Below are 25457 nucleotides of genomic sequence, written 5' to 3' on the forward strand. Positions count from 1 at the left end.
TCCGATAACGTCACTCACATAAGGCAAGCGTTGTTTCACGTCGGTTTTCTCTGAGGCCGTTGTATCACTCCGGTCGAGTCAGCCCTTTCGTGCCGAAGCATGGCTCTCCAACACTTAAACTCCATAATAGATCTTATTACCGATGCATAGAGATTACCTTAGTATGAACATTTTTTTTATTAATAATGATCAAGTGGCAAGGGACCTCGACATACGACGTATTAAAAAAGAGTCCTACGTTATGTAAGTACCTACTGCTACTGCATATATTTGTTCAGGAATCCACTTGTTTTACATAGTGAGTATACCTACAGAACAGGAGTAACTCTCCGAGCACCATAAAGCTCCTTTAAAGAATTTCATTAGAGATGTAATCCCCTTTAACTAAGGGAGGCTATGGGGTTAATTAGAGGACACGATATTTCATGCGCCCCATTTTTTTCACCATCGCGCTTTTATTTCTTTCGCTGTAAATGTCCAAGGTGCTACGGTATGAAATATATAAAGCGTTTATATTAAGATGATGACAATGATACGGCTTTTTGCCTAATTTTATATTGTCTTTTTTCAGTACTTACCTATGTTGGTCTCAGTTGCCCAGCTAAATAAATTAGTAGGTTCTTAATATTTAAGTCTAAAGAACTACGTAGGTACTTATTTTAAAGTTTTATATTCATGATCTGACTGTCGATTATATTCATCAACTTTTATGCGAGAGAATATCTACCTATTTGACTACTAAAAATAAAACTATAAGTCTTCGAAAACCGTGATTAACGTATTGCGTGTTAATAATTATAACCATAGTTAAATAATAATTAAGCATTAAACGAACAAACTTTGTTAGAAAACTGAGCTCTACGATTTATCACTGTCGTGAATTTTATAAAGTTCATGAGGAGTCAGTGCTGCCATCTGCTGGATAGTAAAGTTATTTTACCGTTGCTTGTTGTTGAAGTTGAGTGGACTCAACAAACCTTTATTTTCTTATTCTTAATCTGGCTTTAATGTAAAATATGTAGTATATGGAGGGTTTTGATTAATACTTACATTTTATTTGTTTTGTATAAAGAATTGCAGACAAACCTGAAAAATGCTATTCAATAAACGAAACGTCTTAATTTTGACACAGAACTGTCACTGTCATAGCCAGCTGTGACCTGCAAGAGTTGACTTTAGGTTATGTTCCTGTTTATTGTTATTAATAATAAAAAAGTAATATAAATAAACCATCCTCGGGTATAATTAATGAATAAAAATTAAACTACACATAAATGGAAGACTCTGAAAGTGATAAAAGACCACAATTCGGTAACAGATATCTGGAAAATGCTGACGAAGTGTTCAAACATAACGCGTGGTACCGTATTTACTTGTTTGGTTAGATTTTGTAAGAACTCTCGATGTGATAAGAGTATAAATGTAACAGAATTGGAGAAAACTAGATTTAGGAAAAAGCCTGCTGGCGGTGGCCGATATTTGAATGATTCGAAGCACATTTATCTTTTTAATGCCTGGTACTCATTGACTCACAAGCACTACGTATATTCAGCCTAGTTCTAATTATCATTTGACAATAAAATCTCTTTGGTTGGTTACAGGGACAATGTGGACTGGGATGATGAACAAGAGAAAGTTGCAAAAGAAAAAGTTGAACAGAATTCCCAGATAACATTTTCTGAAGACCACTTGAAGTCATTAGAAGATGATGCTGATAAACATTGGGATGCCTTTTATGATATACATCAGAACAGGTACTTATATGAAACTTTTATAAAGCACTTATCTACATATTTAGTTTTGAGATGATTTTTATGTAAGTTCTTTTTTTGAAATCAAGTTGATGTTGATGCTTTATTTAATACAGAGTACCCAGATGAGTTGGTTGCTTCATCAAACGTAACATATGATAATAATGAGTTAATTCTAATTGAGAACCATGCTAGTTTACATAATCAAAACTAATAAAAACACTTTAATTTTACAGGTTCTTCAAGGACCGCCACTGGTTATTCACCGAGTTCCCTGAACTGGCTCCAGATAACACATCAGCTCCAGTCAGAGTATATCCTGATGGCGAAAACAATACCACACAAATAACAGAACAGACAAAAAGTGACACAAAGAGGTTTATATTCGAAATAGGTTGTGGAGTTGGCAACACCATATTTCCCATACTACAGTACAGTCGCGACCCAAACCTCTTTATTTATGGTTGCGATTTTTCTTCAAAAGCTATAGATATTATGCAACAAAGTGAGTTGTATGAGACAAGTAGGTGCAATGTGTTTGTTCTGGACGCCACACTGGAGAAATGGAATGTGCCTTTTGAAGAAAATTCTATTGATATCATAGTTTTGATATTTGTTTTGTCTGCTATTGATCCTGCAAAGTAAGTTTACAATAATATCTTCACTACAACATTTTATTTTTGAGGGGGAAAATCATCCAATGACTTCTCCCGCCTTAGACGAGGCGAGAGGGAGCATCAGACTCTTACTGACTAAAACGCTGCCCTGCTTTTCAAACTGGAGCCCTGGTTAACCCACTAGGTAGTCTGCAGCTCCGATCTTCACTGTGACTACTATTTAATTTTGTAGAGTTGTGCTAAGTGCAGTTTAATAAACAAAGATCCAATTTTTCATAATGCTACACTAGTACTAGTAATGAATATCAGCAATTATTTGATTTGTTTATATTATTATTTCCTATTTGATATCTATGAAAATGTGTTAATTACTAAGTATTACTAAAATATCTTCACTTTTATTTTCAGAATGACTACTGTTATCAACAATATGTATAAATATTTAAAGCCTGGAGGCTTGGTGGTATTCCGTGATTATGGTCGATATGACTTGGCACAGCTCCGTTTCAAGAAGGGCAGATGTATATCTGACAACTTCTATGCTCGTGGTGACAACACTAGAGTATACTTCTTCACACAAGAAGAAATAACGAAATTATTCCAAGATGCTGGGTTTAAAGAAGAACAAAATCTTATTGACAGGAGACTTCAAGTAAATAGAGGAAAAATGCTAAAAATGTACAGAGTATGGATACAAGGGAAATACAGAAAGCCTTTATAACAGATACAACATTTATTAAGAGTATAGTATAACAAAATATAATATGCCTTAAATAGAATACCTACTTTACAAAATGTTACAGAAATAACGATTAAGTTTGAACACTAATTTGTACAGTGATTTTGCAAGTCAATTAGAATAAAAATAGTACAAACTGCAAGCAATATATCTAAATATACTATTAATCTTAAAGCACACAGTGTAAGTGAATATTTTTTAATATATCTTATTCTTACTTATATCAACAATAAAATCTCAAAAATACAAAACAATTTATATAAGCACAACAACCTTAGCTCCAAGGAATGTAACAGCTTGACTAGATGCTTTTATTATTAAACATGGTATCGTTAGAAAAAATCAAATGCTGTATTCCTTTTTTAAATCAAACTGTCATTTAATTTTAATTACTTTGGAAACTGTACAAAAATAATTTTTTTTAAGATATATAATTCGGATATTATAATTCAAGTGTGGGAGAGCCATGCTTCGGCACGAATGAGCCGGCCCGACCGGAGTAATACCACGGCCTCACAGAAAACCGACGTGAAACAACGCTTACCCGTTGTGTGAGTGACGTTACCCGAGGCCCAATCACCCAATTACCCCAATGCCTGATTCCCCAACAACCCTTAAATTCCTAACCCCCATAAGACCGGAAACCAACGCCCTTGTAAAGCCTCTGGTGTTTTGGACATCCATGGACGGCGGCATAATGCTTACCATCAAGTGATCCGTCGAATCGTTTACCGGATTATAACATAAAAAAGTGATTATCATTATTGATTATTGTATTAAAAAAGTGTAAAAGATTATTTAACGCTCTTAAATCTGAAGTTATAAGGCTCAGCAAACATATTACTGATTTTTGTCACAACTTTTATCGGTGGTCCTTCCCAAGTTACTTCGAACTCATCAAACAACTTCTTCATTAGAGTTTCAACCTCTAACTCGGCAATTCTGCGCCCAATACAACTTCGGATACCGAAACCGAATGGTAATGTCACAATTGCAGGCGCATTCCCATAGTAAATAGGATCAGATTTGTCTGCCAACCATCTCTCGGGAAGAAACTCCTTGGCCCTCGGATAATATTTTTCCAAACTCGACAAGTATTCATTTGGGGCTATTACATCCACCTGAAAAATAAGTCATAGCTCGTAATCTATCTCATGAACTTTCACCATAGTTCTATTTCCATTCAATGCTTTTTTAAGGGGAGAAAATCATCCAATGACTTCTCCCGCCTTGGGAGAGGTGAGAGTGAGTGACTGACTCTTACTGACTAAAAACCAAACCCGTTCCTATTCCTGCCCTTCGAGCCGGAGCCCTGGTAAACCCGCTAGGTAGCCCGCAAGTCCAGACCATCCATTCATTGCTAAACATAACTTCTCCAATAGTAAGCTGATGAACTTGATTTAAACTCTTCATACCCAACCACTGCCAGCTATTTTGCAGAACAATCTTAGAATTACCGTCTAAGATAGAGGTGTTTCTTTCTATAAGTTTTCTTTATTATAACACGGCTTTGACTTACCCCAGGAGGAATATGATAACCAGCCACAAAGTGATCTCTATCTGTCCTCCTCAAATTGGCCGGGATGACATGCCGCATTCTAAGGGCCTCCTTCAAACACGCTCGAAGATAACGTTTATGTGTGTCAGGTGAACGAATTTCTTCACGAAGTCTCTGTTGCTTTTCTGGATGTGTCGCTAAATTGTAAATTAGACTGATTGCTGTAAACGCGACCTGGAAACAAAGCGTAAATTAGGTCTAATGTTCTTATGACAGAACACATTATTGAAAAAAAACGTGTAAAAGGTTATATGTAGAATCAAAAATTAGCGATTTCATTTGCCCTTTATCACAAGTCACCGTCTTGCACTACCATAAAGACCCCATATTACACAACACCTTATCCGGATCCTCGGATGCCCCTACGTCTAAAAAGGAATCGTGGAAGGTTCTTGAAAAATTCGACTTACCGTATCAATACCAGCAAACAGCATTTCATTAGCCATCAAGATGGCAACCTTCTCGTCAATGGCCAATAATTTTTCCACTATACCCTTCTCTTCTTCAGGAATGTCATGTCCTCTTTCGTTAATTCGCTTCCTTGCTTCATTGATGTACTTCGTACTTATTCTGGAAGTGAGTGAAACAATTTTCAGTGCTTAAAACCCTGCCAAAGAATAAAAAAAATAAAGGGGATTAAAAAACGTATTTTACTTACTCCCATTGCTTGTCATATGTGCTGATAATCTTTTTATAAGCAGGTGTGGCGATGTATTTCCACAAACTGGGGAAAAATTCCAATTTGAAGGCTAAATCGATGATGTCCTTGCTACACTGCAGCAGTGTAAATCCTGGATGGTCCTTGGTGACTTCATCTCCGAGGCACCCCAATCTCGACCCCAAAGCCACATAGGCCACAGATTCTAATGACCATTTGGTCATTTCAAGGTCAAAGTTCTTCGTCAGATATTGGGTGTCGTCTTTGTATCGCTTTATCCTAAAATAGACAGTATGTATTTCGTAAAGGTATGCAACACACGCAATTAATTATATTATTTATACATTATTTCAACTCTTTTCCTACCTCTGCACTAAATCTTGAGCAATCTCTTCAAGCGGTGGGGCGTAAACTTTAACCAATTTCAGTTTTAACAAAGGTGGATTGACCTTTGTGCGGAAATCGCGCCACTTTTCCCCTTGTCTGCAAAACTTAATCATTAATAAAAAAAAAATACAATATTCATTAAAAAAAAACAAGAAATTATAATTTATATTAGTGAATTACGCGGTTGTTAATCCGTATATGCCATCCAGAGAACCTTTCTTGATCACTTCTCTGTAATACTCGAGAGTTTGAAACCCTGGTCGCAATGGATTTGCCTCCTGACTCCTGTAAACCTACGAAAACAGATTTTTGTTATTTATGAACGTCTATAATATAAAAATAAGTCCGGTTTCCTTCCTGACGCTACGACTCCGCTATTAACCGATTTTCACGGTTCCGTGAAATTTACAGCAAAGAAAATTCAGGTAAAAATTCAAGGGAAAAGCAGGGAAAATTTTCGAAACGAAACGGAGTTTGCCGGATTTGATGGTCTAGTATAAATATTTAACTTAATCTTTCTGTATAGGTATAGGGCCCACCTGATCAATGTGTTCTGGTTCGTACAAAAAAACAAAGTCGGCTCTAGCAAGCACCCCCTGCATTTTTACTATAGGCCCATACTTTTCATGCAGAGTAGATACCATATCAAATAGATTTGCTCCTGGTCCGAATTCTCCTGAAAATATCAATTAGGAAACATTAGGTACTATAAAATTTAAAAAAAACTACAACTTATAAAACCTTCTAAATGTTATTCCCGTATTTCTAAGGGGTGTCGTAAAGAGTTAAATGATACCTAATAATTTAATTAAAAAAAAAATGGACATTTAACCACACAGCACAAAACACGATAAAAAAAAATCGTTAAAATGACCTAAGTGCATAAATTCATATAAAATAATTAGAATCATGTCTGTTATATTTTTAACAGTAAATACGTAATACTCACCAATCACAGGTAAGAAATGATGTATAGGACCAAGAATCGGCAACGAGGAAAGACCTGGTATCGACTCATATGGTTTTACTTGGGCGGGCGGAGCCGCCGAATAACTTCGTCGAACATTTCTATAATTAAATACATTTTTAAGAATAGTTTTATACATCACTATTGGCGAAGTGATCACAAGTGCGATTGCTGAGCAAGAAGTCTCGGGTTCGATTCTTAAAACGACAATGTATATTTTTTGTTCGTATTAATCTTAAATTATGTATCAAATAAATGAAATATAACTATCACAATTACTGTGCAAAGTATACTCTCGTGCAAACGTGATTAGATTGCAATAAAAACACTTCAAACGTGATACTCATATCAAAATTATGATTAAACGATGCTATTTTTATACTTACTGAAAGGACGAATGGGATCTGACGAAAAACAACGTACAACACTCACTCAAAGCTTTATTTCTCATCATTATTGTTAAATACTATTATTTACGTCCAAATTCTCAGAATAACAAACTGTCCCACCCGATGTAAATAGAAGAGCTACTACATACAGAATTTGGATTGACCCTGAAAACTGATTAGTCTGACCTTGATTCGTTAGATAAGTTGGTCTAATATGAACGAAACTATAAAATGAATGCATAGGAATAACAATAACTACAGTTAGCAGTACTTTCTGCTAGGGTACTTTTAATTTCCAGCCACAATATTAAACTGATTTTTTATAGTAGTGCATCACTACAATAATCGCCCAATATGCTAGAATTATTATACATACTTCATATACATATTAAATAAATTTTTCATTACACATACTGCATATTAGTTATATCTAACCGTTTTCTAAAAGAGGGTAGTTTTGCCATCATTGATCATGTCTTTACAGTTTTTGATAGTGAATGAAAAAGATTTTTGTAGTTTTTAAAATGAACGCAGTGAAATGATTATTTGACCTGTCAACACTGACTGAATAGTGTTGGACAAGAATCAGTCTTAGAGAGTATCGATAATCATAATTTATATTTTCGTCAGAAAGTGAATAAAGGTTTAGTCTTAAAGTTAGATAATTATTTTATTCATTTGCATAATTTATATTACCTATGTAATTAATCACCCAGTTAAAAACTAACTAAAACTTAGATTATATGTAGCTTCTCTATAATGACGCCTGCAATGTCTTAATTATATTAATATGTACATTCTTCTAAAAATATTAAACTACTAACAGTTGTATTATCATCGGGAAAAATTATGTTTAGGAACGTCAATTTTTCGCTGAGTATAGAATCGAATGTATTCAAGTATCGATATACTGAGCAACGGTACATCATTACTGTTTGACAGTTCAAACCTTCAAACAAAATGTTTAGGTGATGGTGTTGGTGAGGTTAATGGTCGATACAAAATAGTTTAGATAAATATTTGGGTAGGGATTTCCATCCAAATATGAATAGGTCAACAATAAATCATCAAAACGCATTCTCAAAATAGTGCTACGCTTATTCTTCTTACGATTATGTTAAACTAATGTAAAGGCTATTGTAATGAAGTTTCTTTGTCATGAGAATAGTTTCGTTATAACACTATCGATCGATTACGAAAGAGCTTTTAAGTTTTACAGTGTTAAAAATATTTGTGGCTTATAATAATTTAAGGGAATCATTTATTTAATAAGTATAGATGTGCAGAATGGACTGTATATAAAATTAATGAGTGTGCGTGATTGTGAAGTTGCTAACGTGTTAAATAAAATATGTGTTTACGTTCGCTTTTCGTTGTATTCTCGCGTTCAATTTACTTAAAAAAGTCATAAAGCTAGCTAGTGCCGTCGCGTGTAATATGAGATACGTAGTGTGAGCCTCAGGCATATCGCAATTTGTTCCTGACATCACGTCCATGTATTGTTGCTCCTTCCTGTGAGTATTATCATAATTTACGATAATAACACACTGTATGTTATTCAGCTATATATTAGACATGTAATAAAAGTATTAATCACAGTAATAACTATATGATTTATGATGTAACAGTCTTACATTGTGCTGTTTATGTTTTGTTTTCGAAACTGCACTTTGCAACAGTCACGATTTTGCACTACACTATAACAACATAACTGAAAGGAATTTGGTAAGGTCAACGAACTCTCTGTGATTGTGTGGGTGTGTGTTGTATTTTTACTGGTTTATTTAAGAGATATCACCTTATCTTTATCTTAGAGGTGAGTTTCATCATTTGTAAATATAATGTAACCCAGTTTGGTACAATGTAGCTAGCTCATGATCTGTTTACATTTCAACTCTGATAATCTTGATTTAGAGTTCATTTCTGAACAAATTCCAATCTAATGCTCTGTAATGATTCTAAATGTAATTTATTCATGATATTAATAAATGCAAATTAGGTCATAAATTAGATTATTTATTAGATTCATGATTTATAAATCAGCTGATTATTAAATTGAGTTATAATTTACTTTCCTGGCAAGGTTTTTATAACTACATATAATTAGCTTGTTTTATTATTTATCACTTTCACTGTGGGTAACACGTATTTAACTTACAATAGATATTACTTTTTTCTTGTTATTTGTAATGGCATATTTGCTATACTTAAAACTACAGTGTAGATTCCTACAACACCTTTTTTGTACAGATGAAAAATCATCAATGACTTCTCCTACCTCCAAGCTAGTGCTATGCTAATTCCTACAGCCTTTATGTATATGTTAACGAACATAACCCTGCTTATCCACAGCCTACAGCCAGTGCTGAAAGGCCTGTAACATTAATGATATTTGTACTTATTCAATACAATATTTAAATTATGTTTTTATAACTTGAAGTACATATCAAAGCCCTCACTTAAATACAATGAAAAGGGGCTTTGTTTTTTAATCCTGCTAATATTTTAAATGTTACCGTTGGCATTTTTGTATGTTTGTTACCCCTTCATGTCAAAACAACTAAAGGGATCAGGATAAAATTTGGAATAGAGGTAGATTACGGTTTGGAATAACGAATAGGCTACTTTTTATCCTATGGGAATTCAAGCAACTGTAGTAGGAGCTACGTGAAACGTGAATAAACTTACTTTCTCTTACATTAAAATCATAATTCAAAAGTAAATACTAAAATTTATTTGTACTTTTAATCAGCATTATGTGCTCAATTGCAATGATGAATGTCAAAACGATTATATAATTAGTTCAATTGGAGACAATTATGTGTAACCAGAGCAATTTGCAGCGATTGGTGAATCATGAATTTCAATGTGTGCACTCTCATCTGGTTGATAACTAACCCAGTTATTATTATCTAATATAATGTAATACCTCGACACAATTTCGAATGTGTAGTCGGAATATTTCATATTGTAAATAAATATATATCTCTAGTTTCGGGATTTAATCAAACTTCATCATTTTAATACAAAGCTCTTTTTGTACAATTCTTTTAATGAATTCGAGACTTATTTTATAAAATCCCTGTAGGCCCTTGTACATGTATTATTTATTTATTTATTTAAAGCTTTATGCACATTAATACTGACCTGGGTGGTACAGAGAAAATAACCAGCGAGTGCAAGGAGCATAACAAGTAGTAATCTAATTAAAATTAGAAATAATAGGATCCATGTCAACAGAACACTACTTGTAGCTTTAAGTAACTAGGGAGAAGTTAATTTATTGTACCTTAATTCACATTTACACCAGAATGAACACTAACCTTTTATTTTCTTAATAGTAACTTGTTAAAAACACCTCAGTAATCTCTGAATTTTTAATAGTTAATGCCAATTAACAACATGCTTGATGGATTGACATACTAAGTTCCGTATTGCTAGTGCCATAAGATAACACATACACACATAATACAAGGCTTTTGAACTGCAAATTTAAATTTACTTACAAAATAGTTCTCCTGTTTGTACAAAGGTCAGATAATTTGCACAAATAGCTCCACTTCTTCCTTATTGCATTGTTATTCTATACAATTTTCCTTGTAAGCTTAAATGCCTACACTATTTACTTAGTAATATTCTTTTAGTGGTTAAGCTTACTTGTATCTTTAGCATTAAATGCTAAAAGCTCAAGTAACAGAAGTAGTTAAAATTGTGTTACAAGTTTAATAGTCCAAGTTCAAGTTGTAGCCAACCCACATTGAGCAAGCTTGGTGACTAATGCTCAAATTTTCTCTGTGTGAGAAGAGGCCTTTGGTCATCAGTGGCCATTCATAGACTGTAGATGTGAAAGACCAAGTTAACTAAAATATTAAAAATAATGAAATGACTGGGGGAACTTTTTATCATGTTACGAAATTATTATTTTTATTAAGTGAATAGTGGATTTTGAATAGTCAATTTGTGTGGTGTGTTTTCATTATATTTGACTTTGCTTTTATAGTACCCTAAAATTAAAGATCTTTTTAACTTGAACTATGCCTTAGTATAGTCTCTATATGTTGATTGATAAAAATAAAAACATTTATAATGATTTGGAGCATGAAATACCACATGATATTTGAAAAATAAAATTCCCTCTACAATTTTCAACCACCATTTTTATTCACACTGCTATAAAAGAAGTCAAATATGCAAGGTATTATGCTAAAGTTATTTCTTGTGTACCAGTTCACGGCTGGGCGTCGGGATGGCGAGCATGAGCTCCACGCTCGTCGAGACCGTCTCCATCAACTACGAGGACTTTAACGAGAGCTTCCTCACATGCGGCACCTGTTTATGTTAGTACACTGCTCACTTTTAAATGGAGGAAGAGATATTATAACTTAAAGCTCTAGTAATACAGGTTATAATCCTATCAATAATAGTTATCTATCAGTAAAATAATTAGAAAGTGTATAGGTAGCCCCTGACTCTTGTTTACTACTACTTAAGGGTGGTAGTCCTGTCCTAAAAACACCACAAGACAATCGGCGAGGCGTCACCGCTTCATGGTAGATATCCCACCCACTCGCACGAAGCGCTTCGCTTCAAGCTTCCTTGTGCGAACTGCTAGGGAGTGGAACTCCTTGCCGGAGTCTGTGTTTCCTGATGGGTATAACTTGGGTGTCTTCAAGGCCCGAGTGAATAGGTTGCTTATGGGCAGACGTGCTCTACCGTAGGCCGCATCATCACTTACCATCAGGTGAGATAGCGGCCAAACGTCGACCCATTAAATGTAAAAAAAAACTGATGAAGGGGAAAATAGAAAAGTGATTTGTATTGATTCACTTTAAATGGCTACCAATGTCTCTTAGGACACTCTCAGATGTTCTTAGAGGTTCTGTATCTATACAACTGCATCATAATATTTATTAAAAACACATTCCTCTAATTTTACAGAAAATAAATGGTTTAAGTTATGGTATCTCTTCCGTCTTGTATATATTTTCTTGCTATAAGAGTTTATATGTTGAGTTTTCAAGTACCTATAGAGTTGCAAACATATACCTATTCAAGTATGTATCCACATAGAGAAAAGCCTTTATCTTATCATACTTCCTTTTGAATCACATCATTTCATTGAAGTACTCAACACGTAAACCTACTAATTGAATTGTACCTATTTACTATTTCTATAGTATCTGCTAACACTTGGCATGTTTACAGTAGTAGCAGTGTGTTAAATGTTTTCATTGTGAGTGCCTTGTTAGTCACTGCTTTATTTCTGTTAATGACTAAATAATCTATATGGTAGGTACGAGTACTAGTTATTTGTTTATACACATGTGGCCATGGCTGGGCTGTACAAACAAAACTTGACGAATTAGTTAAACAACCAACTAGGTTCTTTAGTCATTGCCAAATATTAAGTAGGTAATAACCCTTTGAATAGTTAATTTTTTAAGACAATGTACGATGTTTATGTCTTTGTAACACTTTATGTTACTTCCAGGCACTTATGACGGGGGCGAACACACACCGAAGCTCCTGCCGTGCTCCCACACAGTCTGCCTCCACTGCCTCACACGAATAGCTGCTTCACAGACCAGAGACGCAGGCAGTTTCCGATGTCCCATATGTCGGGAGCTGATCACAATACCACGGGGCGGGGTGGCCGCACTCCCGCCCTCGTTCCTCGTCAACCAGCTCCTCGACTTGATGGCCCGCCAACGTCGGGAAGTGATACCGCAGTGTAGTTCGCATCCGGGCAGAGAGTTGCTTTTCTGCGAGACCTGTGATTGCGTGTTCTGTCGACACTGCGCGGACGGGCCACACAGCGACACACCCTGCGACCATACAGTTGTGCCATTCTCCATAGCGTTGAAAAGAATGTCTGAAATACTGCTATATAGGGCGAATGAATGTCTCAGTAAACTCGGTTCCGCGAGAGATGCAGTGGCCAGTGAACTGCGACGGCTCGAGGCGGCCGCGACTGCAGCGGACGAGGCTATAGACCGACACTTCGCAGAACTGAAGGCTGCTATCGACAAACGTCACAGTGAACTGAAGTCAGCCGCCGCTGCTGCAGCGACACATAAACGAAAGTTGCTTGAAGAACAACTCAAATTAATTGATGCGGAAAAAGCTAAGGTATATAATAAATAGGTTTAGGACATGTGACTAGACAATTTAATCTCGTATTTATAGAAATTAAAAAATAAAGATTTTCTTTCTTCAATTTACGAAAATTATCAAAGAAAAATTAGGTCACTTTCAAGACCTAGTCGTATAGTCCTATTATTACAACCTTTAAGGCAAAGCATTTCATAACTCTCTAATTTATACCTACAGGTGGAAGCAGAATGCTCAGGTCTTCAGCAGCAGGTGGAAGTACGGGAGGTGAGCAGTCGTGCAGCGGCACTGGGGGCCAGGTTGGGAGACGCGGCAGCCCTCGCTGAACCACGGGAGAATGCCTTCCTCGCCGTAGACTTCGCCCACAATGACGCTCAGCAAAGATTCTCCGAAGCGCTGGCAGAGTTAGGCAGGGTACGCACCAGTACCACCTTCCCTGGACTCTGTACACTACAATTAGGTGAGTTTAACTAATACCTGCTGCGCATATAATTATTAATCCATGTTAATATATCCATAGAATTCATGACTTCTTTACACATTGAAAATTAATCAAAAAGAAAAAGTAAAAATACTAATCAAAACTTATTCTGCCAAACTCAGTTATCATCAAAATCCGTTCAGCCATTTAAAAATATAGAAAAAATATCGCATTTATAAAATGAATATAGTCTTGTGTACGTCTAATTGAATTAAAACCGAATATAGGTAAATGATGTGACTGTTTACGTGAGGTTTAATAAACAAAATCCGTGCGTGTCGCCGCAGCATTATGTCTGGACATGCGATGTATTCAGATTCGGCAAACGAATATACATATTTATGTTATGTAGACGTACCTACTCCATTTTGTTAATGGGATTTTCCTTGTAGGTTTATTAATTTGTGTGGAATATTTGAAGACTGGTTATGTTACTTTAAAATTATTATTGAGTTTGTTTATTATTTGAACTGCCAAATCATTAAATCTAGAAACCCAGATCTTTCCTTCTATGGTTCTTATTCATTTTCTAGTATGTAATAAATAAATGAAGTAAAAAGTACTAAAACATCTTATACATTTTTCCTTCTTCTGGTGGGTGTGATGTGTATGAACTTGTATGTTTGTAAACGCATTCACGACAGGAGAAAATCCTAGTGAGAGAATTCCTGCATTAAATAGGGATATAAAATCTATTTTCACATTTTCTTCATCATTCGAAAACACATACACAAACATCGTAGACCCTAAAACTGCTAAGATATAACAAAAACCATCTCCGTTTCAGAATCGGCGTGTGTATGTGGTTTGGAGGTGGTAGTGGTACTGCGTACAGTGGACTACCACGGCGAGGCGCGCTGTACCGGCGGGGACCCAGTCAGCGCCGCCGCCACCATCGACGACGCGCCCCTGCCCTGCACCGTCACCGATCTCGACACTGGATTGTATAGGTACGTACATACTCGTATATTATTGCGCATTTTGTGAAACGATGGGGAAGAAGTTTATGTGTGAGATAATATTCATTTTTGACTTTGACTCTAACTTTGACATAAACTTTAATGTGACTTTGAAGACAAGCTAACAAAGACGCAAAGCTATTCAAAAACTCTTTATCTCTCGATGTATTATAGAAAACTAACCCGGATTTCGCGTCTCTTCTTTAGATTATCGAGGCAGACAGATACTATTAGGTTTTTTAACCGAAACACATAACTGTAAGTTAAGCATGCAATGCAGTGACTAGACGTTTACCTGTTTACTGCCGACAGCAACAAATACTGACATTCGAATCATAAACTCGATAATTCAACTACAATCCGGTAGAGAATCAACTGAGCGGACTTTTGAGCTTATTATGAAGGGGGAGGTAAGATCATCCAATGACTTCTCCCGCCTTGGGTTAGGCTAGAGGGAGTGTCAGACTCTTACTGTGTAAACACCACCCCGTTCCTTCTCCTGCATTGAGCGGGAACCCTGCTGACCTGTTACGTTGTCCGCAAAATACGACATAGCTAAGCTATAGTCATTTCATACACGTGTAGCCAAAATTTGTAAAGACGAGAAGATAGGAAGTTTAACAAACTGTTAATAAACAATAGACGAGAATAACATAAACTGGAAGCTCTTATAGTACACAAACCGAACATATTAATCAACTACGCAATGTTTTTTTATCCCAGAACCTGTTTCAACATCAAACTATTCCGTAAAACCATGGATTCGTGCAAAACAAATCGGGTGACCTTGGAAAAAATACTCTAAGCTAAAGTATTTAAAATCTTTTTTCACATGTTTATGTACGTGAGAGATTTGTTTACGACGGGTTATCGTTTCGCTGACAGGCGAATTTCAGGTTTGCCAGTCTATTTTTGTATTCGCTGTGGGTATTATTCATGTACTGAATATACTGCGAGGTCGACTCGAGACGACCTCTTTCCAGTTCTGTTATGTTAATAAAATCATGAACTGTATTCACGAAGTCTGTTTCGAGTGTATCGATGTATTGATAGATGGTTTTCTGAGTTTGTTTACGATATGATTTTGTTATTCTGTCTTATTTTTGATGAATAACGATGTTTGTCTAAACGTCGTATAGACATCTGTATTTATACAATTCACTTCACAGCGTTTACACAGCACAGTTAATATAACACCCATAACATCTCCTAATACGGATGAATATTTATTGCCAACAAAAATCTGTTAAAAGGCAAATCCTTCGCTAGCGCCTGTTACTTTTGCTTCCCATGGCGTTTAATGTGTTAATAAATAGAGAACGTCTCTATCAAGTTGGTATAATCCTAAAGTAAGTAATGAAAAATTCTTGATTCCGAAAACTTGGTCCATGTTCAGATATTGGATTCCAAACTATAATAAGAAAGGTTACTTTCCAGGGTACTTTAGCCCATTTTTTCTACCCGAGTCCTACTCGAGTAACAAGTACCAATAAACTAAGACATGAACATTACATTTACCATAAATTCTTTAAATCTCCACAGAATCACAATGCGTCCATGGACGGCAGGAGCACTCTGTGTGCGCGTGTTAGTGTTTGCGCGCGGAGTACGAGACTCCCCCCTACGTGCACAGGTGTCCCCCACCGCGGCCCCGCTACTTGTGTGGGGATCCAGGGGGACTGGGAAGGAACAACTCAGCCAACCTGTCGCATTGGCTAGGTAAGTCCAAATATTGGTAATAAATTTATTAAGTTATACGTAACTGTTACTATGGTGGGTTACTCGACTAGTTTCAAGCCACACATGGGGCCTATAATGTTGTATAACAAAACCAGAAATATCACAATAATGTTTGCAGTAAATGATACGCAGTATAGTGAACCGGCGCGGCCCATTCAATTAATAAATTACTCGGTTCTTGCTTTAAGAATGAATAGCGTATTGTCATAAATTGACTGTTGTTGTACTTGTATCGACAGATGTCCGAAGCGGCGCGAGATCTACGTGTTGGACGCGGGTAACTCGAGAGTCAAGGTGCTGGATGACGAGACGTTCGCTTTCAAAACGCATATCGTTAATGAAGGTAACAATTTTTTTATGGTATAAGCATCACCTGATGGTAAGCAATCGCTGCCGCCCATGTACACCCGAAACACCAGAGGCGTTACAAGTGTGTTGCCAGCTTTTTGGGGGTTAGGAATTTAAGGGTTCTTGGGGGATCGGGGATTGGGAAAATTAGGGAGAGGGGTAATTGGGCCTTGGGTAACGTCATTCACACAACGCAAGCTTTGTTTCACGTCGGTTTTCTGTGAAGCCGTGGTATCACTACGGTCGAGACGGCCCATTCGTGCCGAAGCATGGCTCTCCCACACCAATACAACATTATTTACTATACACTATTATGTTAAAACTACAAGTGAACTCAATTAAAAACATTCAATGAAAGTTACGTTATCTCATAGCTATTATTGTAATGACTAAATGGAAAATAAGACAATGAACAATATATTATGGTGTCATTCATATATTTTCTACCTTCTATGTAGAAGCATACAACAAAGCATATTTATTTCACAGTTTTCTAGTTACTACTACAATACAATAGCATTTATTAGTTAAAATTAATAAAATTTCCTATTGTCGCGCGCGTTCGGCGCTCTAATTGGTCGGCTCGAATAAACCAACCAATCAGAGCGTCGAACGCGTAATCTCGTACTATGTACCGAACGCGCTCTCGTTTCGATCTCGTTAAACGTGAAACAAACTCGTACTAAGCCCTTTGATAGAAGTGTGTATGAAATTAACGTTCGTATTTTATAATTGCAGGGTTAGCAGGTCGGAGTTGTACAGGGATAGCGGTAACTGCTGAGGGGATAGTAGCCGTCAACTGGCGGACGCGAACTCTCACTGAGGTAAACAGCTAATATTTTATAGCAAAGTATTTTCTTTCTGTAAGACCTTCAAACAATTATCAGGCATTAAAAGTAATTTACAAGTAATGTATCTTGTTTAAAACTAATATTTCATGTGTTATCTCTCTCGAAACTCTTAACCACTTGTATGTCGGTATATAAGACACAATAGAAAACACATTGTGTCTCGCGTAGATCTGCGTTCCGACAGACAACGGGTTAGTGAACCTACTACATAAGTATTTTTACTGAAAAATTCTCAAACATTGTTTTAGTTCCATTCAATTGGCGCCACTGGCGCTTAAAGTCTTGTAGACGACTGATATTCTTAACAAATCAAATCAAATTAAACTGTAACTATACTTCATCTCTTATTTCCAGGTGAGTGGTGAAGGAGCGACGCTCCGTACGATCAGGTCGGACCGGCTGCAGGAGCCGGTGTGCGTGGCGGCGGACCTGGCGTCGCGGCGCCTCGCCGTCGCAGACAACGGGGCGCGCGCCGTCTTCCTCTTCGATAGCCATGGAAATATTGAGAGAGAGGTAACTACTCTTTACATTTTTTAAACATATCACAATTTTAGTACATATTAGGTGTTATAAGACCGCTACCGAAAACGAAGGTAGGTTTTTTTTTTGGTATTCGATTAGTTATCGAGCGAGCGAGCATTATCTAGTAGTATATTAAACTATCATGACAATTTAATAAATTTAAGGCTTACCCACGTAAACTGTTAGAGGAGACTCAACTAGATTACTGCTCGGTTGGTCGCGTTAAACCTGCGTATGTAACTCATGATTATAAGCCCCGATGTGGATTGAAACTAATCGAGGAAGGCTCAATTAAGTCTTTGACTGCCAATAGAAAACTGTTGAAGGCAAATCCTCCGCTAGTGTGTAATGTGTAGTCTATTTTCTGTCTTATGTTAAAAATGAAAGAATTTTTCTACCTTCGATTAATGCAATACCATTATTATATTTTCCCAGGTAGGCAATGGAGAGCTGGGTCTAGTGGGCGGGCTCGCGTTGTCTGAAGATTTGCTGATCATTGCGGACGTCGCCATCAGGGTGTACGATATTGAGGGGAATCTCAAGAATGTGTTCGCACCGGTGCCAAAAGGTATAAAGTTGTTTTTTTAATCAATTGTTAAGTAATGTAACTGCATACTATTGACTGCCTCGTTGGTCGCAAGTGCGACTGCTGGACAATGGGTCTCGGGTTCGATTTCCGGGTCGGGCAAAGATTTATTCGGCGTTTTTCGGTTTTACGGCACGGTTTTTTTTTGTGGAACAGAGTCTAGAATGTGTGCCCAGTATATGGCTATAGGCTCATCTCTATTACATAAGACTTATAACACCAACGGTAACAATGACATTATGTGCCGTAATATGCACCTCTGCCTACTCCTTCGGGGATAAAAAGGCATGACGTTGCATTCTAACTGCATTTTAAGACCTAACCTAACCTACATGTCCTTTATCCAGGTCGAGGTGGATACGGCGGTATAGCACTAGCGACATCTAGCGAGGGAGGAACGCGACACGTAGTATGCGCGCGCGCAGTGCGAGGCCGGCCCGCACTGCTAGTACTGGAGCCTGGCGCTGGGAAAGTCCTGGCTCTGTCAGAGTTGGCCGATAAGAAGCCCCGCCGTGTTGCCGGACTTACGTTGTTGCCTAATCGACGGGTGTTACTCGCCGACCTAGCTGCCGACTGCTTGAGGTTGCATACTTACTGGTGAACCCTGGGCGAAGAGTTTTGGGTATGTGCTTTAATTGTGATATTTGTATATAATAATATAGTCTATTATCTCTTAAAACTTCAATGTAAATAAACACAATAAATGATCATCCTAATAGAGACTGTAAATTGTAGTTGCTTACTACATTTTGGATAGTTCTGTTCGATTCCTGCACGGAGCAACATTGTGTGTAATTTTTTTCTATAAATTGTTGTTTAAGATCTGTGTGTTATGTAGTATATTATGTGAAATTGTATGTTTGAAAACGCACCCTCACAAAAGAAAATCCTAATATGGGGCAACGTTTCTTTCAAAAACAAATTTTAAAGGTAAATATTGTCTACAACATAAATTGTTACTTGCAGGTGACGCGTAACGAGACGGGAGCGGGGCGGGCGCAGGAGCGCGACGTAATCGAATTTCATGCTAGTCCAATATTATAACGGAGAATCGAACTGACGGCCATACACACGGACTGCGAGGGGAGATACTTGCACCAAAGTCTTTAGTCGGCCCGCGACGGCCACTGCGTTATCAATAACTATATTTTAGTACTTACAGTATTTATTTCGTATTAAGTTGATTAAGTTATTTTCTAAAAACGTTTACTTTGTCGATCCTAGTTCGACGCTTATACGGAATTTGACAATATTATGACTGATTTTGATTTATATGTGTAATATTTTCTCGTTTTACTTAGTTTTCGCTGGTGTGCGAACGTCAAATCGTGACTTTTTTATGATAATATTAATTATTATTATTACTTATTGATTAATATTTTTGCACTATACGCTGCAAGTGTAACTTGGTTGATCCACCGTGCAATCGGCGATGTTTTTGAATTAGTCTTTATATTCTTGTCAGTGAAATTATCACTTTATTTATTTGTACGCATCAAAATTGTTGGCGATTCTAAACTTCGCTTTAACTAGTCGTAAGACGAACGCATTTATTTTTAAACTAACATTAGTTAGTGTTCTGTCTCTTGGGAAAAATGATAGATCTTTGTGATCACATAATAATATTGAATACAGACAATATTTATGATATAATAATAATGATATCTATTTAGGGGTATTCCTGCCTATTCTTATAATACGAAATAGTGAAAGAAAAATTCAAAATTGATCAGTTTTCGCGGTACATATCCAGTAGCCTTGTTTGGTACGCTTAGTGATAGTGCGTTGTTATTAGTTGGACCATGTCGGTTTGTTTGTCTGTCCAAACGACATCGACCGTCCTTTAGCCTTCTCTCTAAGTCTGCGACCAGATATTTACTAAACGACTGAATGTTAAAAAAAACTTAATCACGGTAAAAAGTATGTGTTAAGCATACACTTCTACTTACCCCATTCAGTGTTATATAAAAAGTCGTCTATATCTGTACCCTTAGTACAAGTTTGTTTTACGTTGAACGTAAACAAAACTAGAGCGCGTTCTGTCCTCTGATTGGCTTGTGCGAATGAACCAACCAATCAGAGCCCCAGACGCGCTTTCGTTTCGATCTCGTTTAACGTAATACAAATTCGTACTAAGCCGCACCCAGTTAAATACCATAGTATGCGCTATATATAAAGTTAATATGAAATAGCTACATATGTGATCATTTACAAATAAGAATCTTATTGTTAAAAACTTCGCATTATATTTGGATCGTTTTACTATAAAAATAAATTAATAAAAAATACATATACCCAGTAAAAATTAGCGGTAACGATATTTTACTTAATTTTTTCATTATTTTTGTGGTAAAACGGTTCAGGTTGAAATTACAAATCATATCTGCCTATTACGAATAAGTTAGTTGGTTTTTTTTTTCTAAATTCTCGAGGTATTGATGCCATATTTTGATTATTAATTAATATACTTACTTACACTACTTAATTAAAATATTAACGAGTGCTATTTACAAAATTATTTGCGAACAAAACGAATAGCATTGATGATGAAAATTTCAAAATTATTGATTGCTCAATAAAAATATGAATGTATGAATAATAACATCATATCATGCGATCAAAGTAAATTCACTCATAAATATACTACGAATCATTTAGTAGAAGAGATCGGGGTTGATTTTTTCACTGGTGGATTGTTATAGAGGTTATAATAGACAAAATAATAATAAAGAATGAAATAATATTATATGCACAATAATCCGTGTAAAAATAACAGCAACAACAATCGGCGTTGAAAGAGATGTGATACTATAACCATCTTTTATCCAATCGCAGCTACTGTCCCATCAGTTTGCGCCAGTGTGAATCTCGCATTCGTTGTCCAATAGGGAATTAGTTAAGTGGTGGCTACACTTACGGTTAATGTCCATTATCGCGATAATTAATGGCATTTCCCGTTAATGTGGCCCGAGCATTAGTGTCACACCATTGAAAGAAAGAAAGAAAGAAAAATACGTTTATTTGGCGCAGACAGGAGACTACAAATATTTACAGTTATGAAGAAAATTTGGACGTTGAATTTTTGGTAGCTACAGTGATTGAACAAAAATACTTCTTGCTACGGTTTATTAATCTGCCGTCACCACTCGACACTGGCAGTATAGTCGACACCACTGTATTGTAGACTCGATTGCCATTCAAGAAAAATATTTCTTGTTAGATTAACGCCATCTGTTGAGCAAAATAAACAGTAGCCTCTATTCATTTCAGACGTAAGATAAGCAACCCCGGTCTTCTCTACTAATTTCAGTCTATACAGTTTAAACTAGTTTTAAGTAAATTTCTCTTCGCTATAGTTTAGTAACGTTGACTGTTTATTATTGAAGCTATCGTTATTTCCTAACAAATAATTAAAATTCTTATAAAATATATCTCATTTAGTTGGTCTTTATTATATGTAAAGTATAGCTTATGATATTCAGAGTTTAAATGGGTGAACATTAACTTAATCAGAATGAATGGAAACTGTTGATTTAAAATTTTCCGAATAGGGAATATGTACGTCTTTCAAATTCTTTAGTATTACTATTGGGTGATATCTTCTCTGTAAACATATTTATTGCAATAAAACATTCATTTTGCACCACGGTTCCTACTGGTACCTGAATGATCTCGTCGTCATAAATAAATGAATAAAAAAATATCTATATAAAGTGGTTATTACGACACATGTCCCTTGCGACTAGCAATTATGTCATTACACAATAAATTCATGTAACAAATTACTATTTAAAGACATTATCATGACAAATTACTATGTACTTCTAAAGCCTGTTATGTATTTCAACTTGCACAATACATACATATTCTCTATTGTTTTAACATGGCTGCGACGTCAACGCAATTTCAACAACGGAATCTCATTAATGTATTTTTTTTTTCATGTGAAATGTAATCAAGGCCTCATATTAGCATAACAATAAGTATAAAAATATTATAATTTATAATTTGAACTGCTTTACTGTTAATACAAAACTATGTAACTCGCAAATAATTCGAAATGAATCATTATTTACTTAACAAATATCAAAATTTCTGGAATTTGTTTTGTATATGAAGTTTTCGGTTATTGACTTAATATGTATAGCTTAAGTTAAAGTGATGGGTTTACCGTTAACGGTATTGTGGGTTTAGATCTAGTCTGTTGTCTACTTACAAAGGTTTTTGTAAATTATAGCATGCTAGTTACACATGTACACATACCAACAGTGCCGGATTAGTCATGTAGCGGGAGGTAGCAAATGTTACGGGCCCCGCCCCATATGGGAGCCCCGCGCTTGTGCCCAAATCAACAAAAAAACCGACTCCAAAAACTATAAACTAAAAAACTAACTATTAACTTTCTAAATTATTTACATCCTAAACTTCAATAGGCAATGTAACTCAAAGGGCCCCATGTTCACATATTATGCTACGGGCTTCGCGTCGGCTTTATCCGGCACTGCATACCAGTGCTCGTAACACGTAGTATGTAACCGAAGGGTTTCGAAAAACGTTAATGCAATGAACTCTAACAGCCGTATAGATGCCATTTTCCGTCGTATTGTTGCTAAACACACCATAGTTAAGAAAATTAGCATAGTGCGTGAAGCAAACGTGATTGGCATGTATAATTTAGAAATGCGCGTAACTGTTGAGATGGACTGACATACTGTTGGACGTACAGTTTGCAAATGTATTATTTACATAATAATTTGGGTGGATTTCAATAGTCAGACTATAAACATCTTACGTTGAACCTTATTAACTAAAAATCACGGTTTACTCACGTACGTACGCTCATGATGAAGTGTCCATCTTTGACTCGAAACTCGTACAGCTTTTCTCCATTAATTTACTCACGATAGTTATTATAGTTGAACCTTATTGTTAAAGAATGAGTTTATGTTTTAACGCTCCGTTTGTCATTATCTCTAGACACATTTCGCTATAATCGAAACAGGCCAATATAATTCAGTACAATATTCAAGAACAAGAGTTGCGTCTGCTACAACTCGTTTTAATAACTTCTAGTTGGTTTAAATTGCCATAATTAAAAGGAAGTGCACCCAGGTTATTGTGCTCCATCATAGCAATATAACGTTACAAGCTGATCTAGTGAGCTCTACTTACACATGTCATGTTCTCATTAAGTACTCGAATATCATGTCTTACACCGCGCATCTTCATACATACATAATATTATATTTAGTTATTCATTTATTCACTTGAATAACTTAGGTATTAATAAAGTTCCTTTAAGATCGTCTTTAGTTGCATAACGTTAATGACTTTGATTGTATTCAGTGTTAGTCTTTACATAATCGTTTGTTTACTTTCATGCACCATATTATAGCGTCTATTATTCAACCCTGTTTGTTCCCTTACCAGCTGTTTACACAAATACTGTTATTGCGGTTACCAGACTTATATAAAAATATTTATCTCATTGAATTGTAAACGATTCTTAACTTAGATATATGTATTTGTTTGTATGTTGTATTACGTTGTGTGCTTGTGTTGTCGTGAACAATTTCAGCTTTAAAACATTGTAAACCGAATTACTTTTAGTGTTGTCTTATGTGCTGTTACATTCATACATCCTACCGTCACAACTCGCATTCACTGCCTGTATTTTGTTAATGCATTTAAAATAAGATTACACTTATAAATCTATCTGCTTAACCTCCCTATAGTTATTCACAAACAGTACAGTATCTTATAAAATAGTTATTTGAATAAACAGTTCAACAGCAGATTGGTACAAAATAATAATAATAGGTACGAAGTATAATTTATTCTTTGCATTAGATGTAAACTGTTCAAAGTGAATCATAGTGAAAAAGTGTTCTATTATTTTAAAAGATGAATAAATAAATCTATTTTGGCACCAGATTGACTATTTTCAGACAAAATTGATGGAATTGATAGAGAACTCATTTATTGATTGTATGTACGCCTAAAAGCTAAAGTGTATTTATTTATCAGAAGCTGTGAATCTGTACTTAAATTATATAATCACAGAGTATCTCAGTGTCATGTCGATAACGTCACTTTTGTGCAAAACACAATAAAGTTAAATTAAAAATGATACTTTGTTTACTTTATTTATGAACCCTCTTAAGTACATTACCTAATATTAATATTATCTCAAGAGTAAGGGTGCTTTTCCACCAAAGATGTGCTATGTAGCTGTGCGAGGAAGATGCGTAGCTCGAGTATACTATGTATTGATAGTAGGGAAGCCGTCCGTAGCATGCATGCATCTCTCCATATAAGAAAAATATAGCTTAGGACGTGGAAACGACGTGGAAGCGCTGGTGAAAACCAGCGCTAAGGTATGTTTACCAATTAATATAATTGATGGAAGTCAAACACATCCACAGCAACGTAGCATAGCACATCTAATCACCCTAACAATACCTAGTTTATACTTCAAAAATAAATAGTTTCTCCTTTTGTTTGACAAGACGAGACATGAGTGAGTTTGTAGTAAAGTACAAATTACCTTTTTACTAGAAAAGAGTAGCTGTAAATATTTTTCATTATATTTTGAACTTTATATCAACATTTTAAAGTTGAAAATCTAATAAAATTTTATGGAATGAAGAGGCTGCGCTGGCCACCGTAAATTGTTTATATTGGAACTCAATCATTAAAATAATATCTTCTACCCTTGGAAACTGAATTGCAAATAAGAAAAATAAATCTTTTAATCTTCTGAATATGTTATAGACTCGTACCTATCGACTAG

General features: G+C 35.8%; 3 protein-coding genes across 6 annotated transcripts; 2 read left to right on the forward strand and 1 right to left on the reverse strand.

Annotated features, from left to right (window-relative positions):
* The first annotated feature begins 1139 nt into the window (after nt 1-1139).
* LOC118268819 (methyltransferase-like protein) lies at nt 1140-3454 on the forward strand. Of its 2 annotated transcripts, none has more exons than XM_035583497.2 (4): nt 1140-1360; nt 1602-1754; nt 1988-2392; nt 2777-3454. In XM_035583497.2, the coding sequence occupies exons 1-4, from the start codon at nt 1275-1277 to the stop codon at nt 3087-3089; spliced, it is 957 nt and encodes a 318-aa protein (XP_035439390.2). In that variant the 5' UTR covers nt 1140-1274; the 3' UTR covers nt 3090-3454. The 2 variants fall into 2 exon arrangements, with proteins under 2 accessions (XP_035439390.2, XP_050554907.1); XM_050698950.1 differs by having other exon boundaries at nt 1146-1517.
* Nucleotides 3083-7265, reverse strand: LOC118268818 (cytochrome P450 12b1, mitochondrial). Its single transcript, XM_035583496.2, has 9 exons — nt 7064-7265; nt 6660-6778; nt 6250-6386; nt 5891-6003; nt 5690-5806; nt 5324-5602; nt 5076-5235; nt 4627-4839; nt 3083-4228 (listed from the first exon to the last, which is right to left on the reverse strand). Exons 1-9 carry the CDS (start codon nt 7129-7131, stop codon nt 3902-3904), a joined length of 1533 nt encoding a protein of 510 aa, XP_035439389.2. The 5' UTR covers nt 7132-7265; the 3' UTR covers nt 3083-3901.
* Nucleotides 7266-8007: 742 nt separating this feature from the next.
* LOC118268817 (tripartite motif-containing protein 2) lies at nt 8008-24794 on the forward strand. 3 transcript variants are annotated; one of them, XM_035583495.2, is made up of 12 exons: nt 8008-8580; nt 11294-11403; nt 12558-13195; nt 13397-13637; nt 14446-14608; nt 16160-16336; nt 16597-16700; nt 17444-17529; nt 17911-18069; nt 18514-18646; nt 19012-19286; nt 19631-24794. In XM_035583495.2, exons 1-11 carry the CDS (start codon nt 8561-8563, stop codon nt 19263-19265), a joined length of 2085 nt encoding a protein of 694 aa, XP_035439388.1. In that variant the 5' UTR covers nt 8008-8560; the 3' UTR covers nt 19266-19286; nt 19631-24794. The 3 variants fall into 3 exon arrangements, with proteins under 3 accessions (XP_035439388.1, XP_050554710.1, XP_050554713.1); XM_050698753.1 differs by lacking the exon at nt 8008-8580 and adding an exon at nt 10497-11031; XM_050698756.1 differs by lacking the exon at nt 8008-8580 and adding an exon at nt 10497-11026.
* Nucleotides 24795-25457: the final 663 nt, after the last annotated feature.

The sequence above is a fragment of the Spodoptera frugiperda genome, chromosome 2, assembly GCF_023101765.2.
Source record: "Spodoptera frugiperda isolate SF20-4 chromosome 2, AGI-APGP_CSIRO_Sfru_2.0, whole genome shotgun sequence".
NCBI lineage: Eukaryota > Metazoa > Arthropoda > Insecta > Lepidoptera > Noctuidae > Spodoptera > Spodoptera frugiperda.

What these genes read in the sequence shown, in the direction of transcription:
- LOC118268819 (XM_050698950.1), top strand. Translation starts at nt 1,330, where the DNA reads ATGCTGACGAAGTGTTCAAACATAACGCGTGGTACCGTATTTACTTGT. An exon ending in ATTTATCTTTTTAATGCCTG is followed by an intron (nt 1,518 to 1,601) that starts GTACTCATTGAC and finishes GGTTGGTTACAG; the next exon opens with GGACAATGTGGACTGGGATG. An exon ending in TCTGCTATTGATCCTGCAAA is followed by an intron (nt 2,393 to 2,776) that starts GTAAGTTTACAA and finishes TTTTATTTTCAG; the next exon opens with AATGACTACTGTTATCAACA.
- LOC118268818 (XM_035583496.2), bottom strand. Translation starts at nt 7,131, where the DNA reads ATGATGAGAAATAAAGCTTTGAGTGAGTGTTGTACGTTGTTTTTCGTC. An exon ending in TCATTTCTTACCTGTGATTG is followed by an intron (nt 6,387 to 6,659) that starts GTGAGTATTACG and finishes TGATATTTTCAG; the next exon opens with GAGAATTCGGACCAGGAGCA. An exon ending in TGTTTGCTGGTATTGATACG is followed by an intron (nt 4,840 to 5,075) that starts GTAAGTCGAATT and finishes CTTTGTTTCCAG; the next exon opens with GTCGCGTTTACAGCAATCAG.
- LOC118268817 (XM_035583495.2), top strand. Translation starts at nt 8,561, where the DNA reads ATGTATTGTTGCTCCTTCCT. An exon ending in AACGCATATCGTTAATGAAG is followed by an intron (nt 16,701 to 17,443) that starts GTAACAATTTTT and finishes TTATAATTGCAG; the next exon opens with GGTTAGCAGGTCGGAGTTGT. An exon ending in GGACGCGAACTCTCACTGAG is followed by an intron (nt 17,530 to 17,910) that starts GTAAACAGCTAA and finishes TCTTATTTCCAG; the next exon opens with GTGAGTGGTGAAGGAGCGAC.